The sequence below is a fragment of the Scomber scombrus genome, chromosome 22 (assembly GCF_963691925.1).
Source record: "Scomber scombrus chromosome 22, fScoSco1.1, whole genome shotgun sequence".
NCBI lineage: Eukaryota > Metazoa > Chordata > Actinopteri > Scombriformes > Scombridae > Scomber > Scomber scombrus.
The window spans coordinates 438,342-464,351 of NC_084991.1; the positions used below are offsets into that span (position 1 = coordinate 438,342).

The 26,010-nt window shown below is 38.1% G+C and overlaps 1 protein-coding gene across 1 annotated transcript; it reads left to right on the top strand.

The window, feature by feature from the left end:
* The first annotated feature begins 593 nt into the window (after positions 1 to 593).
* On the top strand, positions 594 to 25,109 carry dera (deoxyribose-phosphate aldolase (putative)). Its single transcript, XM_062443378.1, has 9 exons — positions 594 to 774; positions 2,073 to 2,170; positions 3,459 to 3,606; positions 7,486 to 7,581; positions 7,701 to 7,835; positions 10,149 to 10,277; positions 20,743 to 20,855; positions 24,331 to 24,480; positions 24,594 to 25,109. The coding sequence occupies exons 1-9, from the start codon at positions 744 to 746 to the stop codon at positions 24,648 to 24,650; spliced, it is 957 nt and encodes a 318-aa protein (XP_062299362.1). The 5' UTR covers positions 594 to 743; the 3' UTR covers positions 24,651 to 25,109.
* Positions 25,110 to 26,010: the final 901 nt, after the last annotated feature.

Sequence of the window (26,010 nt, forward strand, 5' to 3'; positions counted from 1 at the left end):
AGGGAATCAGTCCGTGAATACATGCTGGAAGGTTTGGCATGTAGAAATTGCAAATGACGATCTGGCAAAGAGTGAATGAACAACAGGAGTGTATATACAGGCTTTTACATATTTAGAGTAATTTAGTGTTGAGGATATGAACATTATATAAGCACTGTTTCCAACTGTTACCAGATTGTTTTGATATAGACTATTACTCCATAATATGCTATAATATGGCGAAAACATGCTTCGTTTAAAAAAAAAAAAAAAATTCAATTAATAATATTTCAGTCATTTTCACTGTTCCTCTTTAGAAAAAGTGGTTTGAAATATGGAACAGCATGGATTTATAAATTGGGACAATCATATACAGGCCTGCGTTATTATAAATTTGCATTTGCACTTTGATACGAATAGAATCGTTGCTTTCAGAATGTGTATTAGCGTAATATATTCCTGAAGTGCAACAATTGTTCCATATGATCTTCTCTCATTTACCTGTCCAGCTAAAATGTGTTATTCCAAATATGTATTTGTGTTATTTGGGAATCAGAATGACCGACTGCAATAGAAGCCATACCGGAAGTCGTAATCATTCAACGTACAGGAAACACGAGCAGCTATTTGGTTGTGGTTTTACTGCGAAGGGGTTCCTCTTCTCAACACCAACGATCTTTGTCGCAGTCCAGAGGTGGTGCGTTGAAAAGTTACTATTGTGAATATCCGCTTTTCGGTAAATAATATATAATCTGTCCTGCAACATGTCCGCCAGAAACCCAGGGACGAAACTTGGTAAGTCTTAACGCTAGCTGGAAGCTAATTCTGTTTCGTTAAAAAACATGTCCTGTCAAAACATGTCAAAACGTGCTCATCTCCGTTTTAACACAACTTTTCGTGACATTAAAATGATCTAACGGTCAATGAATAACTGTATTTCGCCTTACATTCATTTTCACCTTTCAGCGTTAAGTAGAAATGTGTTGTATTGAAAAGGTTCAGAGCAGCGTTCTTTCTCCGGTCAGTGTGGTAAGTCACATTTAAAAAGGTAACTGACCTGTTGAACATAGAAATGTTACTGTGTTACATAACAGGCCCTGCTGGGTAAAGGTCGTATCTAGTGTTAGCTATATATTAGTAACTAACTGCACTTTTACTATAACATACAGGCAACATACAGCTTAATATGTTGTGGTATGAGTGCTGGGCTGCAGTCAGGACTCCTCATGACCGTTTAACTGAGAACTCATGACAGCTCTTCTCTTCCTGCTCATCTGACTAGTTAAACCCTGCTTAACCTCAGCTCTGTATTGGTTTTACTGTAAAAAAACAAATCTCTGATATGATGTGATAAATTCAGCAGCTAACTTGACCTCCACACGCATAACACATCAGTCTGACATGTTTTATATGTGACACTTCTTTCACACATAGAAGTTCAGTTCAGTTTCTTTGTCAACATTTCACTTCTTTACCTTCCCTGTCAGAGTGGTGTGTTTATGGTCGACCTTACACACTGGGTAAATGTTTGATGTTTAACATTGACTCTCAGCCCATCTATGCAATATGCCAGACCACATGGGTGAAAACATTCTCCAACCCTAAAGTGAAATTTGAGTGTTTATGCACATATGTTTTGTATAGTATTTATTTAAAGTCCTAATGCATCATAAACACATGTCACCCTTTGGGAAATCCTCCTGTTTAACTTTGTTTTTCCCCACTCACATGAGGAAGTCAGTAGGCTATCAATTGACCTTTATTCTGTCCAGTAGAATCATGCTTAGCCTAGCATTAACACAACAAACAGGAAGCAGCAGAATCAAAGTGAAAACAATACAACTTCCCAAAACTCCCTTATTTACATGTATTGTACAAAGCTAGGTTAAACATGTTTGATGATGCATCAGGATTTATCTAATAGTTTTTCCTATCTGAACAAATGTCCAAAAATGTTTAAATTGCTGCTTCTGAAAAATAGTTAAATGATTATTTAGAAAGATAGTCAGTGGAAAGTCAAAGCTGTTTCACAAAGTTTAGCAAAAGAAAGGGAAGCAATACTTAAAAACATGTTTTCTGTTCATGTGCATCAGACCTGGAGAAGATATTCAAAGTGAGAGTGAACACACAGGCTGTCCTGAAGAGAGCTCAGCAAATCCAAGCACAGAAGATCCCCAAGAAGCAGTGGCAGGTAAATGAATGAAGTCCAGTAGGGGACAGTATGGGATGGTATGAATGTGAAGCATGGAGATCTATAGAGTAACAGGATCTCTTCATAAAGACATAGAGAAGAAATGTGAAATTCTCTGAATTATAGATGCTAAAAAATATTGTGCAGTCCTCTGCTTTATGTACAATGTAAAACAAAAAAAAGTATCCCTTACATATATGATAATTGTATTATATTTGATATTGCTGATAACATTTAAGGTGCTAAAATAATTTGCATCTGCAACAATTTCAATATGGGTCATCTGATGAATATCATACACTCTGTTCTGTTGGGCTACAACTAATGATTATTCTGCTGTGTCTTGACATTCTTGAATATTTTCAATATAAATTCATTATAATTAATTATCTTTTGATTATACAATACACCCATTAGTCTGTAAAATAGCAAACAAGTTCCCTTTGGGGTTACAACTAACAGTTATTTTATTATTGATTAACGTAATTACTTTTTAAATAGTGTGATTCTATAACTGAAGGTGACGTCTCCAAATGTCTTGAAAACCAAAAAATATTCAGTTTATGAAGTTACATGTTTCACATTTTAGAAGCTGAAGCTATAGAATGGTTGGTCTTGGTAACTTAACATTTGATTCATTAACTTAATAATGACAGTCAATTGATGGTAAAAATTAGGGCTGTAACTAGCAATTCTTTTCATTATTGATTAATCTGTTGGTTATTTGATCAATGGATTGGTCCATGAAATGTAAAAAATGTGTGATGGGTGATTCTTGTGAAAATGTTGATCAGTGCTTCCCACAACCTTAGCTGACCTCAAATGTCTTGTTTGGTCCACAAGACAAAGATGTTCAGTTCACTGTCAGAGGACTAAAAAGAGGAACATATTTGAGAAGCTGGAATCAGAGAATTTGGATTTTCTTTTCTTAAAAATGATTAATAGATCATTTAAATAGTTGGCAATTATGAGATTAATTGATCAATCGATGCAGCTCTTATAAGAATAGTCGCCACCTAATTTCAACATTAATTCACAACTTTGGGCTTTAGCATGAGCAACCATTGAAATTAGCATCACATACAGACGCTTTAACGGTTAATTACATAAATATCACAAATAACACTGTATCACCCAGCCTTCCAAAATAGTCTAAAAAAGCAGATGTCACACGAATGTCCACAGTATTTGTATGACAAAGGATTTGACAACAGTGACATTTTAGTTTGAAGACAAACTAAAATGATTTGCTCTCATGTTAGGTGTCATGTCTGTGTTTGTCCTGCAGGCCGCCTGGCTGCTGAGGGCTGTCACATGCATCGACCTGACAACTCTGGCTGGAGATGATACACCGTCCAACGTCCATCGGCTGTGTCTGAAGGCCATCCAGCCTGTCCGATACGACCTGCTCAAGAAGATGGATATGCATGACAAAGGTCTGCTGCTGCTTCACACACACACACACCACACACTCACCAGGGTGCAGTCACTGCAGCTGACAGTTAACAGTAATGCTCAATGTACTGTGGTGTTTTACTTGGTTGCAATGTACTGGTGCATTTACATGTCCGTATGTAACCAGTTTTGTAATCAACTTTTTACAAGTATGCATGTGTGTAAGAACATACTGCATATAAGAAAGAACAGTGCGGAGCAGTTGGATGAAAGGAGAGATCATTGCACGGAGCTACGTGTTCGCAAATTTAAAATAAATGCATCCAGAGTCTGATTAAAACTGAAACTAAAACAAACTTGCCTGTAGAAGTCTAAATAGGTCCGTTTCCACAACTGAACATTTGATCGTTTGTCAAATTAGACACTTTCATGTTGTGAGGACAAACTCTGCTCTGTTTGTCTGTTGCCTGGCTCTCTCAGTGGGCTGTCCAGCTGCTGACACAGACACACACACAAAAAAAACAAAAGAGGAAAGGAACCAGTGTCTTCTGTCACTAATAGTTCAAATCTGTAAGCTATGCTTCCAAAATAAGGTTAATGGAGAGGAATGTGGTTAGGGATTTACTGCATGTATACGCAGGTTTACAGTAATCAGGTTACTACAGTGCATGTTAACACATTCCCTGATTACCCACTTGACCTGGTTTCTCAGAGAAACCTGGTTACTTTGGTGCATGTAAATGTACAGATTCTAATGATGATTTTTTAAATAAATTCAAAGATGAGCTTGAGTGATGAGCAGTTACAGTTGGAGCTTTTTAATCTCTTAATCCCTAGGCCTCTGACTCAGGCCCAAAATTATTATACTATATCTCTGCAACTACAAGGTCTATATAAATAATATTGGTCTCATAATAAAGGTAAATCCTCTGAGATTATGGCAGAGGTGAAAGCATTAGCATAGATATTTCTGGTTCACAGTAAATTAAGATGGAACATAGCATAAATACAAGATTTAATTTCTGCTTTTGCACTTTTAGAGTGAATAACCCCTTTGGAATTATACATCTGCAGCCCAAAACTTCTTTCAAACCATAGCACAATATCTGAACATTACCTGTGCCAAGTCTGATGCTAATAATGTGAAGCTGAGTGAAGTCAGAGAGATTTTAGTAGAGACATATATAGGTGGAATCTATTAATAGAAAATGGCTGAAATCGACTCAAAATGACCCAAAGACATTAGAATTACCATTACTAGTGACCACAAAACAGCAAAGGCAAAACACAATTTGTAGTTGTAAATGTGCATAGGGAATAAGGGTCGACCGATATATCGTGCTGATATTTGCGTTTCTTACTGGTATCGGCATCGGCTGATGTGCAGTGCGTTCGTCGATTTAAAAAATAAAATAAAAACAATTTCGGCCTGATTTACAGACTGGCGCATCCACAGGCAGCCCTGTGTTGTTGGAGATGCTGAAGAGCACGTGCAGCGCATGTATTGCCCCTCCCTCGCTGGCAGTGTGCAGCTGGAAGTTTTGGAAGCCTGTCTTCTCTGTCAGACTGAGAGCGGGACAGAGCAGTCATCACAGCGGTGTGTGTGTGTGTGTTTGTCTCTCTCTCTCTCTCACTCTCCGACTGAGAGTGGGACAGAGGAGCCATTACAGTGGTGTGTGTGTGTGCGCTGCTCCACCTCAAGAAGAGCGTTTAGAAGTATGATGGGAGAAATGGTTTATGCGTGGTCGAATATTTATTTGCGCTAATGTTGATGATGCACCAAACATAGGTGCAACATGTTGCTTGTTTTGAGAGCAGAAACTTAAACAACTTATTGCTTAAAGTACATTTGTTAATTTAGTAAATAAATGTTTCTTTTTTTGGTTAAATTGAGACATGTGTAACATTTGTTGTCTTTGTGTCATTTTTATCATATAAATGGAGGGAGAAAAAGCAATATCGGCTCCAAATATTGGCTCAAAAAAATCGGCAGCACATATCGGTCATCGGCTAAGACTAATGTAAAAAAAATCGGTATCAGCATCGGCCATAAAAAAATCTGTATTTGTCGACCTCTAATAGGGAAGTTTGAGTTTTTGGTTGGACAGTGATGGGAGTTATATTCCTGGAATCTGTTGAATCTCAGAATTGATTTTGTAACCCCTATGAAAGTACAGCTTTGGGTTAACTGACTGTTATTTGTTTGTTTGGCCTCATAGTTAATAAGTTTCATTTTAATATCTGAATTTATGAGGGAAACTGTGTTTCAAGATGACTGTAGTTGCCTAAAATAGCCGCTAGAGGGCGCATTATGTATGTGATATGTAGTAAATCCAGTAGACGTGAGCATTTCATGGTGGGATCAAACAACACCCCAGCTAAGCCTGATGCTAACAACTCACGATACAGCAAAGAGTGAAGTTGATGGCATTTTATGGAAGAAATACTGTTTGTTCTCATGTTTATGAGTCTGTACTTCACCGAACTTGTTGCCAGAGGGTTCCAGACCCCTGCGACCGGAGAATTAGTTTTCTTTTGTTTTATATGATTGAGGACTCCGATTTTTGTTTTTTTTGAGTTGCTGGATCTGCATTCTGGGACAGCATCGATTCCAACCAGGTTTCCTGTCTGATGCGAGGCAGGGTTAGAGAGTATCTGGAATTCTCCATCTTCATCATTTTCCTGAAGATTCATGCCTGGAGCAGAAAGATCTAAGCTGCTCGCAGCAAGCATACAAACAAACAAACACACACACTACCCGGGTAGCACATATACATTGAATACACTTGGACGGACATGGATACAAACTAAACTCTTTGGACTGAACTTTGACGAACATTGATATCAGACAGCAGTAAGCTGTAAAGAGACACTTTACTTTCAGTTCTTTTATATATTGGGGATTTGAATCTGAACCGTGATTCCACTTTTTGTTTTACTTAAAATAAACATCCCTGTGTTTACCTTTTACATTAAACCATCCTTCACTCCTTGAGTTGAATCTGAGTACAGTAGTCAATTAAGTGTTGTTCTTACTGGGTTACGATTTGATGTGTTTTTTGTGTTGATATTATAACATGAAAGATATCAGAAATGCTGTGAGTGCTGGCATGCACCTTGCTCAGGTAAAGGATGCTTTTTGTTACTTGCTCAGTCAGGAGCTTGGTGTTTGACTTGCGTGTAGATAGCTAGAAATGGTAACACTAGCTTACTAGCTGAGCTTCTTCTAAACAAAACGGTGTGTTATCTGACTATGTTGTTGAGTGTTTAAATGCCCTGTGATGTGTTTATTTACACCGGCACTCTAATGATTAACAGGTTGACAAGGTCCAGCAAGATAAGCATGTGGTGTACCTCAGATGTGCAGAGATTTCTCTCGTCCTTCTTCACAACTTCACCAACTCACAGAACTCTTTCACAGACACCTCCACACAAATGTTCCTACTGTGGAAACTACTGTGGAAACTAGAGAGAATCGAGTAGTCAAGTGTTTAACACATTACACCAGGTCTACAATGATTGTGTTCAGTGTTAATTAATTTTGTGATCGTTTTCGTGATGTGTTTGAGAAATGATCAGAACAATGACTCAGTCATCAAGTGTTGCCATTTAATTTTCTGTTGATTGACTAACTGATTAATTGGCTAAGTATATTACATAAATACATATTTCAGGTTTTGTCCATCATGACAAGTAATAATAACATTGTAGTCAATCAGGTAAATAGCAGAGAACTGGGAACACAGTGACATCACTAAAAAGAAGTCAGATAGCTGGGTGCGGTGGTAAACTTTGACCCTCAGCTGCTCTGAAGTCTGATCAGAATCTCCAATTGTCTGCTCAGACCTAATTCAGCCTGTAGAGGGTGCCACAGACCAGTGTTTCTTCTTCACTGCTCTGCTGCCTGTGTTGTGTGACAGGAGTGACAACAGCTGCAGTGTGTGTGTATCCATCTCGTGTGGCTGACGCTGTGAAGTCAATAAAAGCAGCCAACTCCAGCCTTCCTGTTGCCTCAGGTAAGTCACCTGACACTGAATCTCATCTATAGTGGCCCTTTGATGCAGGGATGCAATAATGAATTTCACAAAAAGTTACAAAGTGTGTAACTGTTGGTTTGTGCTTCCTCCTCGCCCAGTGGCTACTGGTTTCCCAGCAGGCCAGACACCACTGGAGACCCGGCTGCAGGAAGTCCGTATAGCTGTGGCTGACGGTGCCACTGAGATTGACATCGTCATCAACAGGATGCTCGCTCTCACGGGACAGTGGGAAGGTAGGCTTAGGTCACAGAATGAGAGACACAGGAAGTCTTACTGTTGCCTGCATGTCCACAGGGAAGATCTGCTTTGAGTTACAACTTTTAAAAAGTTTTCCAAACCTTTTGTAAAGAGCAAGGAAGTGTTTTTTTACCCTTTTAATTTAAATGTATTTCCATCTGTGTTTTGGTGTTGGAACATCTGTCATTTTATGTGAATAGATCAACATTAGAAAGGAAAATGAAAACTGATAACACTCAAAGTCCACTCGTTTTTTTTCCTGCAGCTTTTGTCTGCCTTACACTGTGTGTGTGTGTGTGTGTGTGTGTGTGTGTGTGTGTGTGTGTGTGTGTGTGTGTGTGTGTGTGTGTGTGTGTGTGTGTGTGTGTGTGTGTGTGTGTGTAATAGAGACTCGTACTGATGAGCAGGTTGACACAGCCTCTGCCATTAGTTTAGTGTATGTTGGTGAATGTTGGTGTGTAATGTAAAGTGCTTTGAGTATTCAGAAGACTAGAAAGGTGCTATATAAATGCAGTCCCTTTAGTCCATTTCAGTTTATTCTTGACCTTTGAAACAGCAGTTGATAAAACACTATCCACTCAAGGTCAATCTACTTGTTTGTGCCTCAGCTTTTGACCATATCATATGGTCTTCATCAGCAGATGAAGTAATTTTAAGGTCAAACTTGAGAGGAGATTTTTTTTGTCATCTGTCAAACTAAAAATATTCTAATTGAAACAGTGAATCATTTTGACAAGAACAAACCTCACACTTAATATTCAAACAACTTGTTCTACTTACTTAAATGTCAGTGCACTGCAGCAACATATATATATATATATATATATATATATTATATGGATTCAATCAATGTACCTTCTCTAGACAACATAAAACAATGCTGGGAGGATGAGCTTGGTTATGACATCACAGATATTTGGGACGTGGCCCTTGATTACATACACTCCTCGTCGATATGTGCACGTCACAGTCTCATTCACTTCAAAGTATTGCATCGCCTACATTATTGTAAAGCTACCTTGGCAAGAATATACCCTGATACAGACCCATTATACTTTAGATGCCAAACAGTGTCTGCAACCCTTTATCATATGTTTTGGGGATGTTCTAAATTGGATCAATTCTGGTCTTCCTTCTTTGAATTATTCTCTAAAATATTTAAAACTGCTATTTTTGGTGTGACCTCAGAAAACATATCTGCAGCCACTCATCAATGCAAGGCTCTTACTTTTTCCTCTTTATTAGCACAGCGGTTGATATTTCTTAACTGTAAGAATGCTGCTCCTCCCACCCACACTCATCTTATCAGGAATATTATGTCTAATCTCAGGGTTAGGGTTAGGGTTAGGGTTAACTGTTTAATTGTTGCCCTTCAGAATTTCCACAGGGCATGGGATAGTTTTATTAGATTTGTAAACCAATTAGATGGGCTACAATTAGACTGATTATTATAATAAATATATATATAACAGATTCATTTCACCCTCACATACTGTGGCTGACGACAATTGAAGTAAGGTGCAGCTGGACACCCCTCAAACCCCCCCCCCCCCCTTTTTGTTTTGTTTTGGGGGTTTTTCTCTCTCGTTTATTTGTGTGTGTGTCCGTTTGTGTGTATGACTTGTTTTCTGCTTTTTTTGTAGGTTTATTTCTTGATTCTCATTTTTGCTAAATTCACGTTTATCTTATATTTAAACTTTTTCTTGTATTACAGCACATCTTATCTCTCTATTTGCTTGTACAATGGATGTTTTAGACCGAATTCACAATTTTATTTTGTTAATTTGATGTTGATGTGCATTAAAGGAAAACTCTTGAAAAAAAACCTTGAAAGAAAATGTTAGTGCACTGCTGAAACAATAAATCTGACTAGTAACAAAATTGGTAAGGCACAATATTAATGAAAAACAGTACACATTATTATTTTGCCGTCACAGTGTAGCTCCTGCTGACACTTAAGAATGAATCCTAATCAGATCTTTAGAAGGTTTTTATGTGTTTTTCAACTGATCATAATTGAATATATTGTTTGTTTTCTTTGGTGAATGCATTAAAAAGTTAAAAGGTCTTTTACACATTCTGTGAATCACCCTGATCAAGGCCCAGTGATGGAACGTGTTGGTGAAATAAAGAAGATTCTTAGTGTTGCATTGCTTTGTTACTTGAATACCTAGTTTGAAGTAGCATAGCACACTCCTTCTCCATGTATTAAGACTATAGGAATTATGGCAGGTTCAATTCAGTGTTTTCAATTTTATTTAATCATGGATAAAGATGCTCATTTCATTGTTGTCTGTGTCTCTCTACAGCCATGTACGATGAGATCCGTCAGTTTCGGGAGGCCTGTGGTGATGCCCACATGAAGACCATCTTGGCTATTGGAGAGCTGGGTACCTTGACCAATGTCTACAAGGCCAGCCTGGTCGCCATGATGGCTGGTTAGTTTCACAACAATTCAAGAACCTGTCTGAAATGTTAACATTGATGTCAAGTGAACATTTTGGCAAATAGACTTTTCTTCTGTCCTAGGGTGAGATGAGTAGCTTGTTATCAGTCTGTCTGTACAATAAATATGCAAGAGTAACTTATACTGGTATGTTTAAGTATGGGAAATACCAAAAAAACAGTTTCCACAGTGTACTGTAGTATAGCAAAGCACTGTGTGTGTGTGTGTGTGACTGCATTTTGTCAACAAGTACCATCTCGTGGTGATATCCTGCAGGTGTGTGAATAGGACATGTAGGATGAGGGAGGCTGAAAGCTTTGTGTTTGTGCTGGTCCACACCACTGAACTGGGTGTAGCGCTCTTACTGTAGGTGCTCTATGAATGTTCCATCTGTTTAGTTCTGACCTGTATTATAGCTTCTGTGACAAATGCCTCTTTGACAAACTTCGGTTGAAACTTCTATTGCCCTCATAAAATATATCAGACATAAACAATAACACATTTCATGTTTAGACGTAATATGTTTATGCAAAAAGAATTGGAACTGCTTAAAAAAAGCTGCTTAAAGGATAGGTTCACCTTTTCTCAAGTCAGGTGCCCATATGAACAGTGACAGATGTTTTCTACATGTGTTCATACTGACTATTAAAAGATACTCTTCAAATATGCTTTCAGTGTAAGTGATGGAGGACTGTATCCAAAGTGTGTCCACACCATCATTTAAGAGTAGATGTGAAGCTTCTATTGAGCTTCAGCAGTCTGAGTTAGTCATATCAAGTGATATCTGACACATTTACAGTCTTTTTTTTTTCTTTTTCAAATATATTTATTGGGTTTTCTTATTTTTAACAATAATAACTAAACAGACATAAGAACAATATCAACACAGACAATAACCCAAACAACAACAAAAAACAGCTCAAGGTCAACCAATAAAAATAAAAAATATATATCAATGTCCATAGGAAGCAGTCACCACCAGTTAGATTCATGAGATTCCATGCCAAATTATGGAGGAAGAGTCCAGTCCAAGATAGTCCAAATAGGGCCGCCAGACTAGGCATGGGCCGGTATGAGATTCTGACGGTATGATAACCGTAGGCAAAAATATCACGGTTTCACGGTATTATGATTACAGCTCTAAAATGTGTTATCTTGAAATGTCTGTATTTAAAAACAAAAAAAGAAAACTTTTCCATTGAACAGTCAAAATAAGTGCAGTCCTTAATGCAGTCCTTTAACTGAGGCTAAACCTGCAACTCAAGTCACGACATAAATGAATTATTTTTAGTGAATAAAACAACCTTCTTCCTCCAAGCCGTGGCCGTCTGTCTTTTTACGGTAGCAGAAGTATTCCCATACAGCCGACTTGGTCCGTTTAAACGGGGGGAAAAGTTCATGGGGCTCGCCTCCTTCAGCCATCATACAGCCGGCAGAGCTACCTGCTTGTAACAGCAACTGGAGGTGCGCGGGGGGAGGGGTACTTTACACTGCAGCTGCACACGACCTGAGGGACCTCCACTTTCTCTCTGACGAGACATCACATAAAAAAAACCCCGCTCATACTGCAGGAACGGTATGACGGAAAATTTTAGGGGTTTTGAAACCGGGACTTTTTCATACCGTGGTATACCTTTAAACCGGTAACCGGCCCATGCCTACGCCAAGAACAAGCTTGCAGCAATCCTTAGAAGTAGGGATTGGTGCAAGCTTGATCCACTACTATTATTACTTGATCCACTGTAATAATATATTTTTTCTAGCTTCAAAAGTAAGAATATTAAATAATCTTTTACTGGATGCAGCAGTTAGGAGTCTGCTCAGGAGGCCCAAAATCAGGCACACAGTCTTTGCCAAATATTTTTTTCATTTCACAAAGTTTGTCAGACCAATATTTCTGTAACTTTTAACATGACCATAAGAAATGGGTTAAGGTACCTATTTCAATTTTACATTTAAGACACAGAGGAGCGAGCGAAGGGTTGAAAGAATGCCTGCGATTGGGAGATATATGTAATATATGTATTTCAACTTGGTTGCTTTTGTCTGAGTACAGATGGATATTTTGTTAGCGTAACTCCAAATGTCCTCCCACGTCTTCTCACCAATAGTCACTGACAGTCACACAAACACACACACACACACGCACGCAGTCACTCTCTACAGCGCACTCTTGCTTATTCACTCCAGATTCCGGGAGATTACGTCTCATTTGCGAGCATCATGGAGACGCTATCAATATGCGGGAGACTCCCGCATATTGCTATACTGGAAGCAGTATAAAACAGTAGTGCAACAGAAACTTAACTAAATAAATATAGGAATAATTATTCGCCGTCTTACTGGTAGGAACATCCACTGTGAAGTACTGCCAAACTGCCGACATGATGCGCTAATGTTAGCTCCTTGTAACAGGTGTCAGGTGATCAATTCTTCTTCGCCCCGCTAAAACAGCAGCTGCCGATGGCAGCACAGCATAACTGTTTTAAGAGCGGCCAAGAAGAACTGTGTCAGAACTAACAGAGCTAACCAGTAAATAGATTCCTATTTCTAATAAATTACGTGGTATCGGATCGGTGCCTGGACTCCAGTACTTGCCGATACCGATGCCAGCATTTTCGGTATTTTCGGTTCTGGTATCGGAATCTGAACAACTCTAATTTGGTTATAACTTTGTCTTGCCACTGCTGGAAGGAAAAGTCTGACATCCCCGGTAGAAAAACAGGATTTTTAACTATTGGAGTAAATATGGAGGTTAGTTTGAGCCTCCCCTCTAAGCGGCAAACTGACTGCCATGCTTTCAGTGTATTTATTGTTATGGGATTTGTACAGTTATCTCTTATGTTCTTAGCATTCTTATAAAATAGTAAATCTTGTAATCTACATTTTGATAAAGATGATTCAATGTCTAGCCAAATGGAAGAGATTTTGTTCTGTACCCACTCAGATATATACTTCAAGTGGGCACACAGCTGATATGTTATGATGTTTGGCAAATCTAAACCTGGGTCTATGCTTACTCCATATGAAGGAGTTGAGCCAGCTATTCAAATTCTTTAGGACCCTCTTTGAAAACAACAAAGGAATCATTTGGATGGGTAACACATTCATTTTTATCAGAGCTATTCATCCTAGCCAAGAGACAGGGAGTGAGTTCCAACACTCTAGGTCTTGTCTTATTTTACCAAATAATGGATCAAAATTGGCTTTGTACAACTTACTAAATGATGGAGTGATAAAAATACCTCAATAAGTGAAACCAGAGGGTGACCACTTAAAATGAAATGGTGGCATAGTGTTAGGTATCATCGTAAGACTACCCAGGGGCATGGCCTCTGATTTGTTTAAATTAATCCTGTACCCAGAAAATCTACCAAACGTGTTAATCATCCTAATGAAAGCTGGAACTGATGTCTCAGGGTCATCAACACATCATCCGCATACAAAGTTATTTTATGACATCTGTCTGCGACTTGTAAACCCTGAATAGAGAGTGCCGTTCTGATGGCCTCAGCCAGTGGCTCGATGGCCAGTGCAAATAGGAGTGGTGATAAGGGGCAACCCTGTCTTGTACCTCTATATGTAGGGAAACATTCTGATCTTAACCCTTAATTAGTCATCACTGCGGCTTGAGGTTTATTGTATATAACTTTGACCCATTTTATAAAATTATCGCCGAGACCAAATTTTTCTAATGTGTAAAACAAGAACGACCACTCAATTCGTTCAAATGCTTTCTCTGCGTCCAGAGAAAGCACAAGGCCCTCTATAGATTTTGTTCACAGAATTGTATAATATTGAGAAGACGTCTAACTAGTGCTGTGCGATATTACATATATATCGTAGTGCCATATAAAAATGTATACTGTACGATATAACCCTATATCGTTTATATCGTAATTTTAACGTGTGGGTTACTGGGTTAGCTCTGTTGCTACACTAACGTTAATGTTAGCGGCTAACACCGCTAACCAATGTTAACGTTACTACGGTTGTGGTTTAGGTACGCAGTGTAAAATACAACTCAACGTCGGAATGACCGTCGGATAATCAAGATGTATCATGTGAGTTCATGTTGTATGAACAATGAATGATGGCTAATGTAACTGCAGCAACGCTACTACTTTGCGGTAGCATTTTTACGTCACCCGCTAAGACTCGTTTACGGCCCTGCTAGGGGAGCATAGATGTGAACAACATGGCAGAGGTGGAGAGCTTGGCGGAGAACACAGTGGAAACAGAACCCAAAGAGGAATTGGTGACGAAAATACTATATCGGGACATATATCGTTATCGTAATATAAAATTAACTATATAGGGATATCAAATTTTGTCCATATCGCACAGCACTATGTGTAACATTATTAGTTGAATTCTGACTTTTTATAAAACCAGTTTGATCTTCTTTGATCAAGAAGGCAAGGCAAAAGATCCTCTAAGCGAGTAGCTAGAATTTTAGAAAGCAATTTACGGTCCTCATTTAAAAGAGTTAATTGGTCTATAGGAAGAGCAAGACTCTGGGCACTTTCCTTTCTTTAATATAAGTGATATGTTAACCTCCCTAAGTGTCTGTGGTAGTTCTGTAACTGAAAATGAATGGTTAAACATTTGAAGTAACGGTTCTGCAAGTAAGTCCCTAAACTCCTTATAATATTCAGAACAATACCCATCAGGCCCAACTGACTTCCCACTCTGAAGGTTGTTAATAGCTTTGATTACTTTGTCTCGTGTAATTGGGCCATTGAGAAAATGTTTTTGTTCTTCCAATAAAGTTGGTAGACTAATCTGGGCTAAAAAATCCTCTAACAATTTATACGCATCACTTGTCTGTTCTGAGGAGTACAGGTTTGTGTAATATTTCTTAAAGCGATCATTTATCAATTTATTTTCATATTCCCTGTTGCCCTCATCATTGACAATGGATGCTATAGATTGGGACTCTATTCTTTTTCTGGCAAGGTAGGCGAGAAATTTCCCTGGTTTGTTGCCATGCTCATAGAACCTCTGTTTGGAATATCTGATTCTTTTCTCTGCCTCTTTAGTAAGTTGACAATCTAAAGCTGATCTGAGAGCGGTTATTTCTTTCAACAAAGTTAGTGTTGGAGAACTAATATAAGCTTTTCTTTGGCGGACAGTTTGTTCTGTAGGGACTTTTGTTTTTTATTGTTTTGGCGTCTTTTAATGGCTGAATATGATATGATCAATCAATCAATCAATCTTTATTTGTATAGCGCCAAATCACAACAAAGTTATCTCAAGGCACTTTACACATAGAGCAGGTTCTAAACCGTACTCTTCAGGTTTTAATTTTAAAGAGACCCAACATTCCCACATGAGCAAACACTTAGCGACAATGGCAAGAAAAAACTCCCTTTTAACAGGAAGAAACCTCAGGCAGAACCAGGCTGAAAGTGTGCGGCCATCTGCCTCGACCGGTTGGGGTAGAGGGGAGAGAGAGAGAGAAGCACATAAAAAATAAACATTGAAGCTAGTAGGTCCGGGACTGGAATCTGTCATCCGGACGTCTACAGGCCCAGATTACCTGTGAGATGAGAAAGCACAGACAACTCTGGGGAAGAAGTTTAGGTTACTGAATACATTAATAGTACATGAATGTTAATGGATATAGATGGATGGATAGAGAGAGAGAGGAGGAGAGAGGAGCTCAGTGCATCATGGAGGTAGGAGTCCCCCGGCAGTCTAAGCCTATAGCAGCATAAACTAGGAGCTGTCCAGGACAAGCCTGGCCGGCCCTAACTATAAGCTTTATCAAAAAGGAAAGTTTTAAGCCTACTCTTAAAAGTAGAGAGGGTGTCTGCCCTCCGGACCGAATCTGGGAGATGGTTCCACAGGAGAGGAGCATGATAACTGAAGGCTCTGCCTCCCATTCTACTTTTAAAGACTTTTAAGGTACTATAAGCTCTTTAAGATATGATGGAGCCTGACCATTAAGAGCTTTAAAAGTAAGGAGAAGGATTTTAAATTCTATTCTAGGTTTTACGGGAAGCCAATGCAGTTAAGCTAAAATAGGAGTAATATGATCTCTCTTTCTAGTTTTTGTCAGAACGCGTGCAGCTGCATTCTGGACCAGTTGGAGAGTCTTTAGAGACTTGTTAGGACAGCCTGATAATAATGAATTACAATAATCCAGCCTAGAAGTAACAAATGCATGGATTAGTTTTTCAGCATCATTTTGAGACAGGATGTGTCTAATTTTTGAAATGTTACGCAGATGAAAATAGGCAGTCCTTGAAATTTGTTTTATATGGGAATTAAAGGACAGATCCTGGTCAAACATAACTCCTAGGTTCCTTACAGTAGTACTGGAGGCCAAAGTAATGCCATCCAGAGTAGTTATATCATTAGATAATGTGTTTCTGAGGTGTTTAGGGCCAAGCACAATAGCTTCAGTTTTTTCTGAGTTTAACAGCAGGAAGTTACAGGTCATCCAGGCCTTTATGTCCTTAATACATGTTTGTAGTTTAGTTAACTGGTTGATTGCATTAGGCTTTATTGATAGATATAATTGAGTGTCGTCTGCATAACAATGGACATTTATTGAGTGTTTCCGAATAATGTTTCCTAAAGGAAGCATATATAAGGAGAATAGTATTGGTCCAAGCACTGAACCCTGAGGAACACTGTGTCTAACTTTTGTTTGCATGGAGGATTTATCATTAACATTTACAAACTGAAATCTATCAGATAAATATGATTTAAACCAGTTTAATGCTGTTCCTTTAATGCCAATTAAATGTTCAAGTCTTTTTAACAGGATTTGATGATCAATAGTATCGAAGGCAGCACTAAGATCTAACAGGACGAGGACAGAGAGAAGTCCATTGTCTGATGAAGTTAAGAGGTCATTTGTAACTTTTACCAGTGCAGTTTCTGTACTGGTAAAAGTTACAAACAGGCAAAGCCTTTACAAGAGGCTTGTAAAGGCTTTGCCTGTCTCCCACAAAAGTGAGGGATTATCTGTTGATTGTGAGTTAATCGAAGCCTTAAATTCATTGGAGAAGTAGGATATAAAAGTATTATCTTTAAGGATAACCATGTTAAGTCTCCATTGTCGAGATTGATCTGTTTGGGCTTTAATTTTCGAAACCATAATCACGCTAGCACGATCAGATATAATTATATTGCCTATGTTACAAGACAAAACTGAGTACAATTGAACTCTAGGCATAAAAAGTAGTCAATTCTGGTCTGACATCCGTGAGGTGCAGAGAAGAAAGTATACTCCTTATTAGAGGGTTGAAGACTTTTCCACACAACATCAAATCCGAGGTCTTCACATATGGCACGAAGAGCTTTTGCTTGGGGAGAAGGAGCTACAGTACTATGGGGGAATCTATCTATGAGTGGGTTTAGCATACAGTTAAAATCACCAGCCATAATTACTATATCAGCTCTCATTTCCACTAGGTCCAGAAAAACATTGGTAATAAAATCTGAAGGGTTAGCTGGTGGATAATAAACATTCATAATTAGAATCCCCTGTCCTTGTAAACTACCTTTTTAATTATAACATATCGACCATTTTTATCCTTAACACAATTGGTCACTGTAAAGGGCAGAGTCTGCCTAATAAGTATAGCAACACCTCTGCTCCTGGATGTAAATGATGAGAAAAATACCTGACCAAACATTCAGTGTTGTAACTTCAGATGCTCTGTGTCATCAAGGTGGGTTTTTTGCACCAGCGCAATATCTATATTTTCTCTTTTTAAGAAGGTAATTATTTTCCTTCGTTTTATGGGGTTGTGGATCCCTCTTAAGTTCCAGGTGCAGACCCGTAGTTTATTCATCATTATTCTAAACTCCTAACGTAACGATATCCACTCCATTATTTACAGTCTTTTTAACATCAAATTCCCTCTTAGTGTTTACATGTTGAGCTGTGGTGGAAGTATAGTAACAAAAAGAGCCACTAAAAACATTGTAACGTTGAAACATAGAAGACTTGATATGACTCATTTGGACGGTTGAAGCTGAATATTAGCTTCTGATCAACTTTTGAATAAATATTTGGAGAAGGAGGACTGTGGATTTTGACTCCCATCACTTATATTCCCATCACATGTGCATTATGAAGGGTTCTTCTATGGTCAGTAAGAACAGGAGGAATGATCACTACAATAAAAACATAAGACGGACTTGAAAAATTGTGACACTGTCCTTTTGATAAAATGAGATACTAAGATCGTGTAGTGCAGTGGTTCCCAACCTTTCTCTTGAGGGAGCCATATTTTTACCATTGCAAACTTTGGTGACACCCCCTCCCCCCCCCCCCCAACAGCGGCATGGAACAATTAAGTAATGAACCTAACCTCTTAATATCTGCAGGATACCTGTGTAAAATTAGTAATATATAAAATTCTGAAACCTATTATTTTCTTATTATTATTAACACAATTTCTGTTTTATGATTTCCTTTTCCTTTTTTATTTCACTGTATATATATATATATATATATATATATATATATATATATATATATATATATATATATATATATATATATATATGTATGTATGTATGTATGTGTGTGTATATATATATGTATGTATATATATATATGTATGTATATATGTATATATATATATATATATATAAGTATATATATATATGACGTGTGTGTGTTCTATGATGCTGAAAAGGATTGACATGATTATTTTCTCAGCTTACATGTTAATGAAATGCTTAGAGACATTAAATATGTGGCAAAACATATGTTGGATAAACTCCCTATTTTTAAATCCCATTTTGAATGTAGTTTATAAATACATTTTAGTTGAATTGAGGAGGCTATATATTATGTTATATCTGTGACACAATTAGACATCAAAGGAACAGCATTATAAGAGGGAGGAAGCCATTTGAAAGCCTACTTAGTGAACTTAGGAGTGGCAGTTTTCTCAGTTACTGGCTCTTGTGTTTCAACAGCAGTTCTGAGATCAGTGGCCATTCTCATTCTCATTTTTCTGTTTCCTATTATGATCTATCATTCATTTTGTTGTTGCACAAATCACACTCTTTACCCGGTAATCTTCCTCATTTTCAGTCTGCCCAAATTTTCCGTGGATTGCACTGATAAATAAATAAATGACTCTTCTTGGCTTTTTACTCGCGAAGCTCTTGTTGTCAGCGGCTCAATTTGAGTTTGTCTCAAGGCTAACAGGCTCTCATGATATCAGTAGCTTTGATTCCTGTTTACAAGACAACTCAAGCAGCTCACTATATTTAATCAGCTACTCCTTTTCAGTCTTGTGACTGTTGCAATTGCACATACAACATTACCACACCACTATTAAACTAGAGGCTGCAGTCTGAAGAAGACACCATGCATGTGTTTTGGCTGTTAAGTGGACATTGATTGACATTGGTCTGTTTCTGATGTGGCACTAAATAGGTTTTAGAAAGTCTTAAGTTAAAGTCAGTCGAAGGCTGGGTGTAATTCCTGCTGGCGTCCGGTTTGGGGCGCTGCTGCTTAGATCATTCTCAAGCCTTTTGAAAAAGTAAACCTGATGAGTAGAGCTCTTTCTCTCTCGTACACACACACACACACACACACACACACACACACACACTGCTTAACTAGCCATCACATAATAAGCCGATTACAGAACCAAATTGTCAGAGGCTCTGATAGAGATCATTATTAAAATGCATTGCTTTTGTCGCCACACTCGCTCCTTAATCTCCCCTTGTTCCTATGAATTGCGTATGAGATTCCTGAAATTGAATGATAATTTCACCTATTAATCTCTGATGCAGGCTATTTTACACTGCTGTTCCCCGCCAGTATCCCCCTGCCCACGCAAATGAATAGAGCTTCATTACCGCCACCCGCATTTAATAACCGTTATCCATTATCTGGTAATTAAGACTCCCCATAACGAATCTTAAGGATTATGCCAGTTTGAGGAAGAGGGGAGAAAAAAAAGAAAAAAAGACCTGACTGGAAAAATACATAGAACATGTCTTTAATGAACTGGAAAATGTTCATCTTGTTCTGTTCAGTAATGAACAGTCATTATACACCAGGGAGACAGAAGGGCTGATTTTTTTTTTTCTTGCCTCCAGTCTGCAGTTTGTGGGTAATCTATTAAAAGAGTGCCATTTCATCTTCTATTTTTATCAGGAAAACTGATAAAACATAATTGCCTGTGAAGGAACAAAGGAAAAATGAAGGATTTTATTGATGAGCGTGCAGCTGCCCTCTGTTAGCCATCAGCAGCAGCATATGTTCTTGTCTGGCTAGACCAGACTGTCAGAGTAATGCCCCGTCCATCCACTGTCTGCACCCTCACACTAACACTGTCTGACTCTGCTTTCCTACTAGCTGCTCACTCATGTTGAATCTTCCTGTAAAGTGTTGAATGTGGAGCAGCTAAATAGAAAGCTCTGTGTTCATGTGTTGAAGACTTAGTGTCCCCTGCTTAAACCCACAGGTTCTGACTTCATAAAGACGTCTACTGGAAAGGAGTCCGTCAATGCTACTTACCCTGTCGCCATAGTGATGGTGAGGGCCATTCGTGACTACTTCCTGTGCACAGGCCACAAGGTACAGTACTTAATGCTACCTTTCTGTAGGACTTAAATATTTCCTTGTAAATGAGAAGAGCTTATGAGTGACACACTGTAGATACGTTGGATGGAGTCCTCTGTTCAAGCTGAATTCTATGATTTATTTAATAGGATTTTTAAGGGCACAAATTTGAACCCTGCTCAATTTCAGTAACCAGATGCAACAATACTTGTGAAGGTCAAGACCAAAAATCACCTTAAACAAGCAAATGCAGTGTTTTCTTTCAATTTATGAAGCTCTGTTCATACAGTATTCACATACTTTGTTTTTATGTGTGCTTAAAAGTTAAATGCAAACTTCCACAGTTATCCATATGAGGTTTTGGGCTAATCTTTATAACCATATACGTCCTAATAAAATAAAGTCTTTTTTTTTTTTTATGTATCTCTTTTTATATATCATTATTACAATAAGTGACTACCAACACAATGTAGACACTGCCATGCTGATATACATAGTTATCATGGCAAAAGGTGGGTAGTGTTTTGTGGGCAGAGACAGAAAGAGACAATAGAAGATAGACTGAAACATTTGATTGATACTTCATTCCAGGCATTGGTGTGACTACCACCACACATCATACACTGTTTAGTAATTTCTTAATTTTATTAATTGTAGATTACTTTAGATAAAATAATTTTGCTGAAGGAAATAGCATGCTATTAATAATGCTTGCCTTAGAAGTACCTCCCCATTGGTGCCTTGGTTTAAACATACATTGAGTTCAATTCAATCATCACCAAATTTGTCTGAAATTAAATTAAAGATCCTGTAATATGTGTGCTCTGTTCCTCATATAACATCCTAACTACTCACTTAACTAACAGCAACATTTTTGCAGCAACTGTATTTTCTTGAGAGTGCAAACTTGAGAGAGTGATGATTAATATGCTGGAAAGAATAGAGCTACAATTCAGTTGTCACTTAAAGTACCAGTTTGACTACTAAATCTTTTTCCTCCATCATACCTGGTTGCCGTGGCGATGCAGCCATTTTCGAGGTTTCACCATAAAACAGGAAGTGCTGGCTAAATGGCGCCACTGCACCCCTTAGAAAATAAAGAAAATTGACCACTTAGCTCCAGATTGAAGTACACAAACGAAATTTGTTACACATATGTATCATGTGAAGATGCACAGATGAAAAGTTATCAAAATCGTTTTCCTCTGTTATACCTGGTTGCCATGGCGATGGGGGGAATTTCGATGTTTCGCCATAAAAAAGGAACTGCTGGCCAAATGGTGCCACTGCACCCCATAGAAAAAATTAAGAAAATTGAGGATTTTCGTCAATCCCTCCAGATTGACGAAAATGAACGAAACATGGTACACATATGTATCATTCAAGGACGCACAAAAAAGTCTCTTGCACCCATACGCTAACTCCAACAGGAAGTCGGCCATTTTTATTCAAATTTTCAATGTTGGTACCGTTTGCCATTTCCACGCCACGTACTTTAACAAACTCCTCTTGCAATTTTAATCCGACCAACTTCATGTTCACTCTGTGTCATCTTATGACCATGTAGATGCATTGTGGTGAATTTCGCTCTTTCGGGTCGGGAGAGCGAGGGCCCGTTCATCGCTGCTTGCAGCTTTAATTAATTATTTTTGGTGTGATTAATTGCTGAATTTCAATAGTTAATAACGATTAATGACAATTTTTATCTTTTTTTATTTTATCTATATAATTTTATTATTTTGCATTTCTCAAGTTTTTAATCCATATTAACGATGTAAAGAATTCTTAGTAGTTCTTACTAGTGTATCTTGATTGGGAATCAAATTAATGCTAAGAATGTTGCTTTATGAACTTTTTTGGCTGGTCGGGCGGCCAACTTTTAGATTTATTTCCAATCAAAAGAAGTGCAATGAGCCTGAGGTAACACAATGTCTACTGTCTATTATAGCTTGCCTTAAACAGATAAGGAATGCTACAACAACAGTGTGGTCTTGAGGTAGGAGACAACTTCAAAGTGCTGATTTTGTGAAATACATTTTTTGAAAGGATTACACTGTCCCACATTACACTGGAGGATTACACTGTTCCACATTGAGAAATATGCAGAGGTGCATGCACAAAATGTACAGCACATTATAATGAGGTACATAACAAACAACAAATACTCCATAGCTCCATTAACTTTGAATGCAGTTGAAAACTGAGGAACTTGCCACACTGAGAAATATGCACAACTGCATGACACTATGCATGCGCGATGGGACATTGCAAGTTAAGTCACAACAATGTGTGCAGACAGTACAGGAATATGACAGCAGCACCAAGACTCCTGCCAAATGAACATATGCTGTGCACTGTGCACAGTTTACAGGTTGATTGCCACAGCAATCTGTGACAGTGGTTTTGAGTGAGCAGCATGAGTCTGTGAGCAGCACGTAATCACATTGTGATTAACGCGTTAATGCTGACAGAGCTATTACTATTATTATTTGCTCTGGCTTTTATTGTTCATTTTCCTCTGATACAATTGATTGTACAGCCTAAACTGTTGAAGGTTTGATATTGTTTGAATTTTTGCTGAAAATGCAGAAAACAAATGACTCAGGTCAACAATAATGAGACAAAAATGTTTTTATTCATAACTCACTAGCCATACATCCCACATTCAGGTACTTCTGGTTCTTCATATCCTTCTGTTCCTCATATCAAGTTGCATCTTCTAAATTTAAGCCATGTCAATCTCAGCCTGTAAAATGTTTGATCGAAATTTGCTTTTGCATTCATGACAAAATTGGTGTCAGGAGATCCCTGAAACCTGCTACTCAGTATTTACCTCAAACATTTTTATATATTTTTTGCTCGCTTGGAACATAAATTTGCTTCTTTTTTGTACAGTGTCATTTACAAAAAAAAAGAAAAAGAAAAGCACACCCACTATGTGCACTAAGCATGTTAAATTTGATGCAAATTGAGCAAACAATGGCACAAAAATAAGAGATCTGCACAGAACAGGTCCTGCTTAGGTTCTTCAGAGTTTGCAATTTCTGTAGCCCTTCACATTCTGTGGCAGTTTGAAGCCTCAGCCATGGTCTAAATGTTTTGAGTTTAGCTCTATGTTAGTTTTGATTACTGGATGAAACAACAAATACTAAAAATAAAACACTGTTCAATCATTTGCATTTATATCTATATTATTCATAAAACTTTAACTGCATATTTCAGTCAAACATTTTTTCAAGTTTGTTTAACAAATACATGTAATATTATTGTATTTACCATGTTACATACTGTAAAGGCATTGCCAAAAAGGCAACATTTCTGCCACAAAATGTTTTTGTTTTTTTTCCATTTTAGTTTTTTTGACAGGCATTTTGGCCTAAGTAAGTATTTATGTCTGTGTATCAGTTAAACAATTAAACAAATGAACCATTCAAAGTTTCTAAAGTGAATAGTGTGTGTCCTGTTAACAGGGGTGTATGTGTTTCCTCAGGTGGGCTTTAAGCCGGCAGGGGGGATCCGGACAGCCCAAGAGTCCCTGGTGTGGCTCACTCTGATCAAAGAGGAGCTGGGCAACGACTGGCTCTGCCCTCGCATGTTCCGCCTGGGAGCCAGCAGCCTATTGGCTGACATCGAGAGGCAGGTGGGGATTCACACGTGCACACACATATATATTTTGTAACTAGAACGCAAATACCTGAGTAGGTCTGGCTCCAACTGTGGCTCCAACTTTTGGATCTGTTTTTGTTTGTACAGATTTACCATCATGTGACTGGACAATATGCAGCCTATCATGAGCTGCCTATGGCTTGAAGCTCTGGAGATGCTGTTCAGAAGACCAATCAGAATCTCAAGCTCACCACACAAGCCTATTACTGTGTGAGCACACTGACTGCTCATATTCAGTGCTTTTAAAAAGCTGGGACTACTGCCTGTGACAGAAAACTAGTTTATACTGTAGCTGTATGAGTGTTTATACAGAGGTACCCTGATGTTCTCATACAGAGTGTATACTTATGAAGAAATAAAAACAGTTGCAAACAGTGTTTTGTAACAGACAGAGTAAACCAATTATGTTTGTCAGTGTTAAAATGTGCTGAGTTAAACTGTGTTTTATGTAAAGCAGGAAACACTTTAATGATTCAAGATGAATTAATGAAAGAAGAAAACGATACTTTTGTTTTGTCCTTCAGATCCTGAAAGCCTTAAACCTTAAACTCTGGCACTCACTGATCTTAGAAAAAATAAAACCTAATATATGAAGAACGTCAACTGACTCCTGTGCATGTTACTCTCCTCACTTCAGCCCAAAGTTAAAGTCTTAAATACACAATTGCAATACAAAGCAGAGATAGCACTTACTGGTTCAAATATTAGAAAAACAAAACAAAAAACATATTGTGTCCTTGGCAGTACCCTATGCCCGATGTATTATGACGAATGAAACAATGATTCTGGTCTTGAAGCGTATTTCTCTACCATCAACCTCTGTCATGAAAACTGTGTTAAGGGTCAGGGAAACATGGTGGTCCCGGTTAAATTAGAAAAAACTGAACAAAACGGGGATCTATTATATTTTCTCCAAAATTAATTTAAATAGATTTGCAGGATACCATTAGTGCTGTTAATGAAGTGATCAAATGCTCAATCGTTATGGGAATATTAATTGGGGTTGGCAGGTAGTCTTAATTTTACTGTTATCTACTGAGCACTGACTGTGTCCCAGCACTGGTCCCGGCTGTAACACCAAATTTGCCCCATCATCTAGAAAAATGATCGTGTCAGTGTTGGCTTTTACAACACAGAGAACAGGCTGATAATCTTTTGGGCTGTGGTGACAGCTCTATTAAACTAAGCAGCGGCACCTCTATCTGTGTACCTCTTACTTCTGACTGCCCAACTTCCCAATTTACACATTAAAAACAGTGCTATTAAAGGCATTAGTATTGCAAACAAGGAAATAATAAGTCAGCTAGTGGATGATACACCCGTTTCTTAAAGATGCTTCTCAGATTTCAGTAGCAGTCAGCACTATCCAGTCCATCTCCAAGGTTTCTGGGCTTTCCTTCAATCTGAATAAATGTGAATTGTTGCCGGTGAATAATTGTTCTCTAACTTCAATCTGTAATATTCCTGTGAGAAATGTTGTTACATACCTTGGTGTCCATATTAC

Bases quoted from the DNA above. Each gene is read 5' to 3' on its own strand.
- dera (XM_062443378.1), top strand. From the start codon at position 744: ATGTCCGCCAGAAACCCAGGGACGAAACTTG. The intron at 7,582-7,700 runs GTAAGTCACCTG...CTCCTCGCCCAG, and splicing joins CAGCCTTCCTGTTGCCTCAG to TGGCTACTGGTTTCCCAGCA. The intron at 10,278-20,742 runs GTTAGTTTCACA...TTAAACCCACAG, and splicing joins CCTGGTCGCCATGATGGCTG to GTTCTGACTTCATAAAGACG.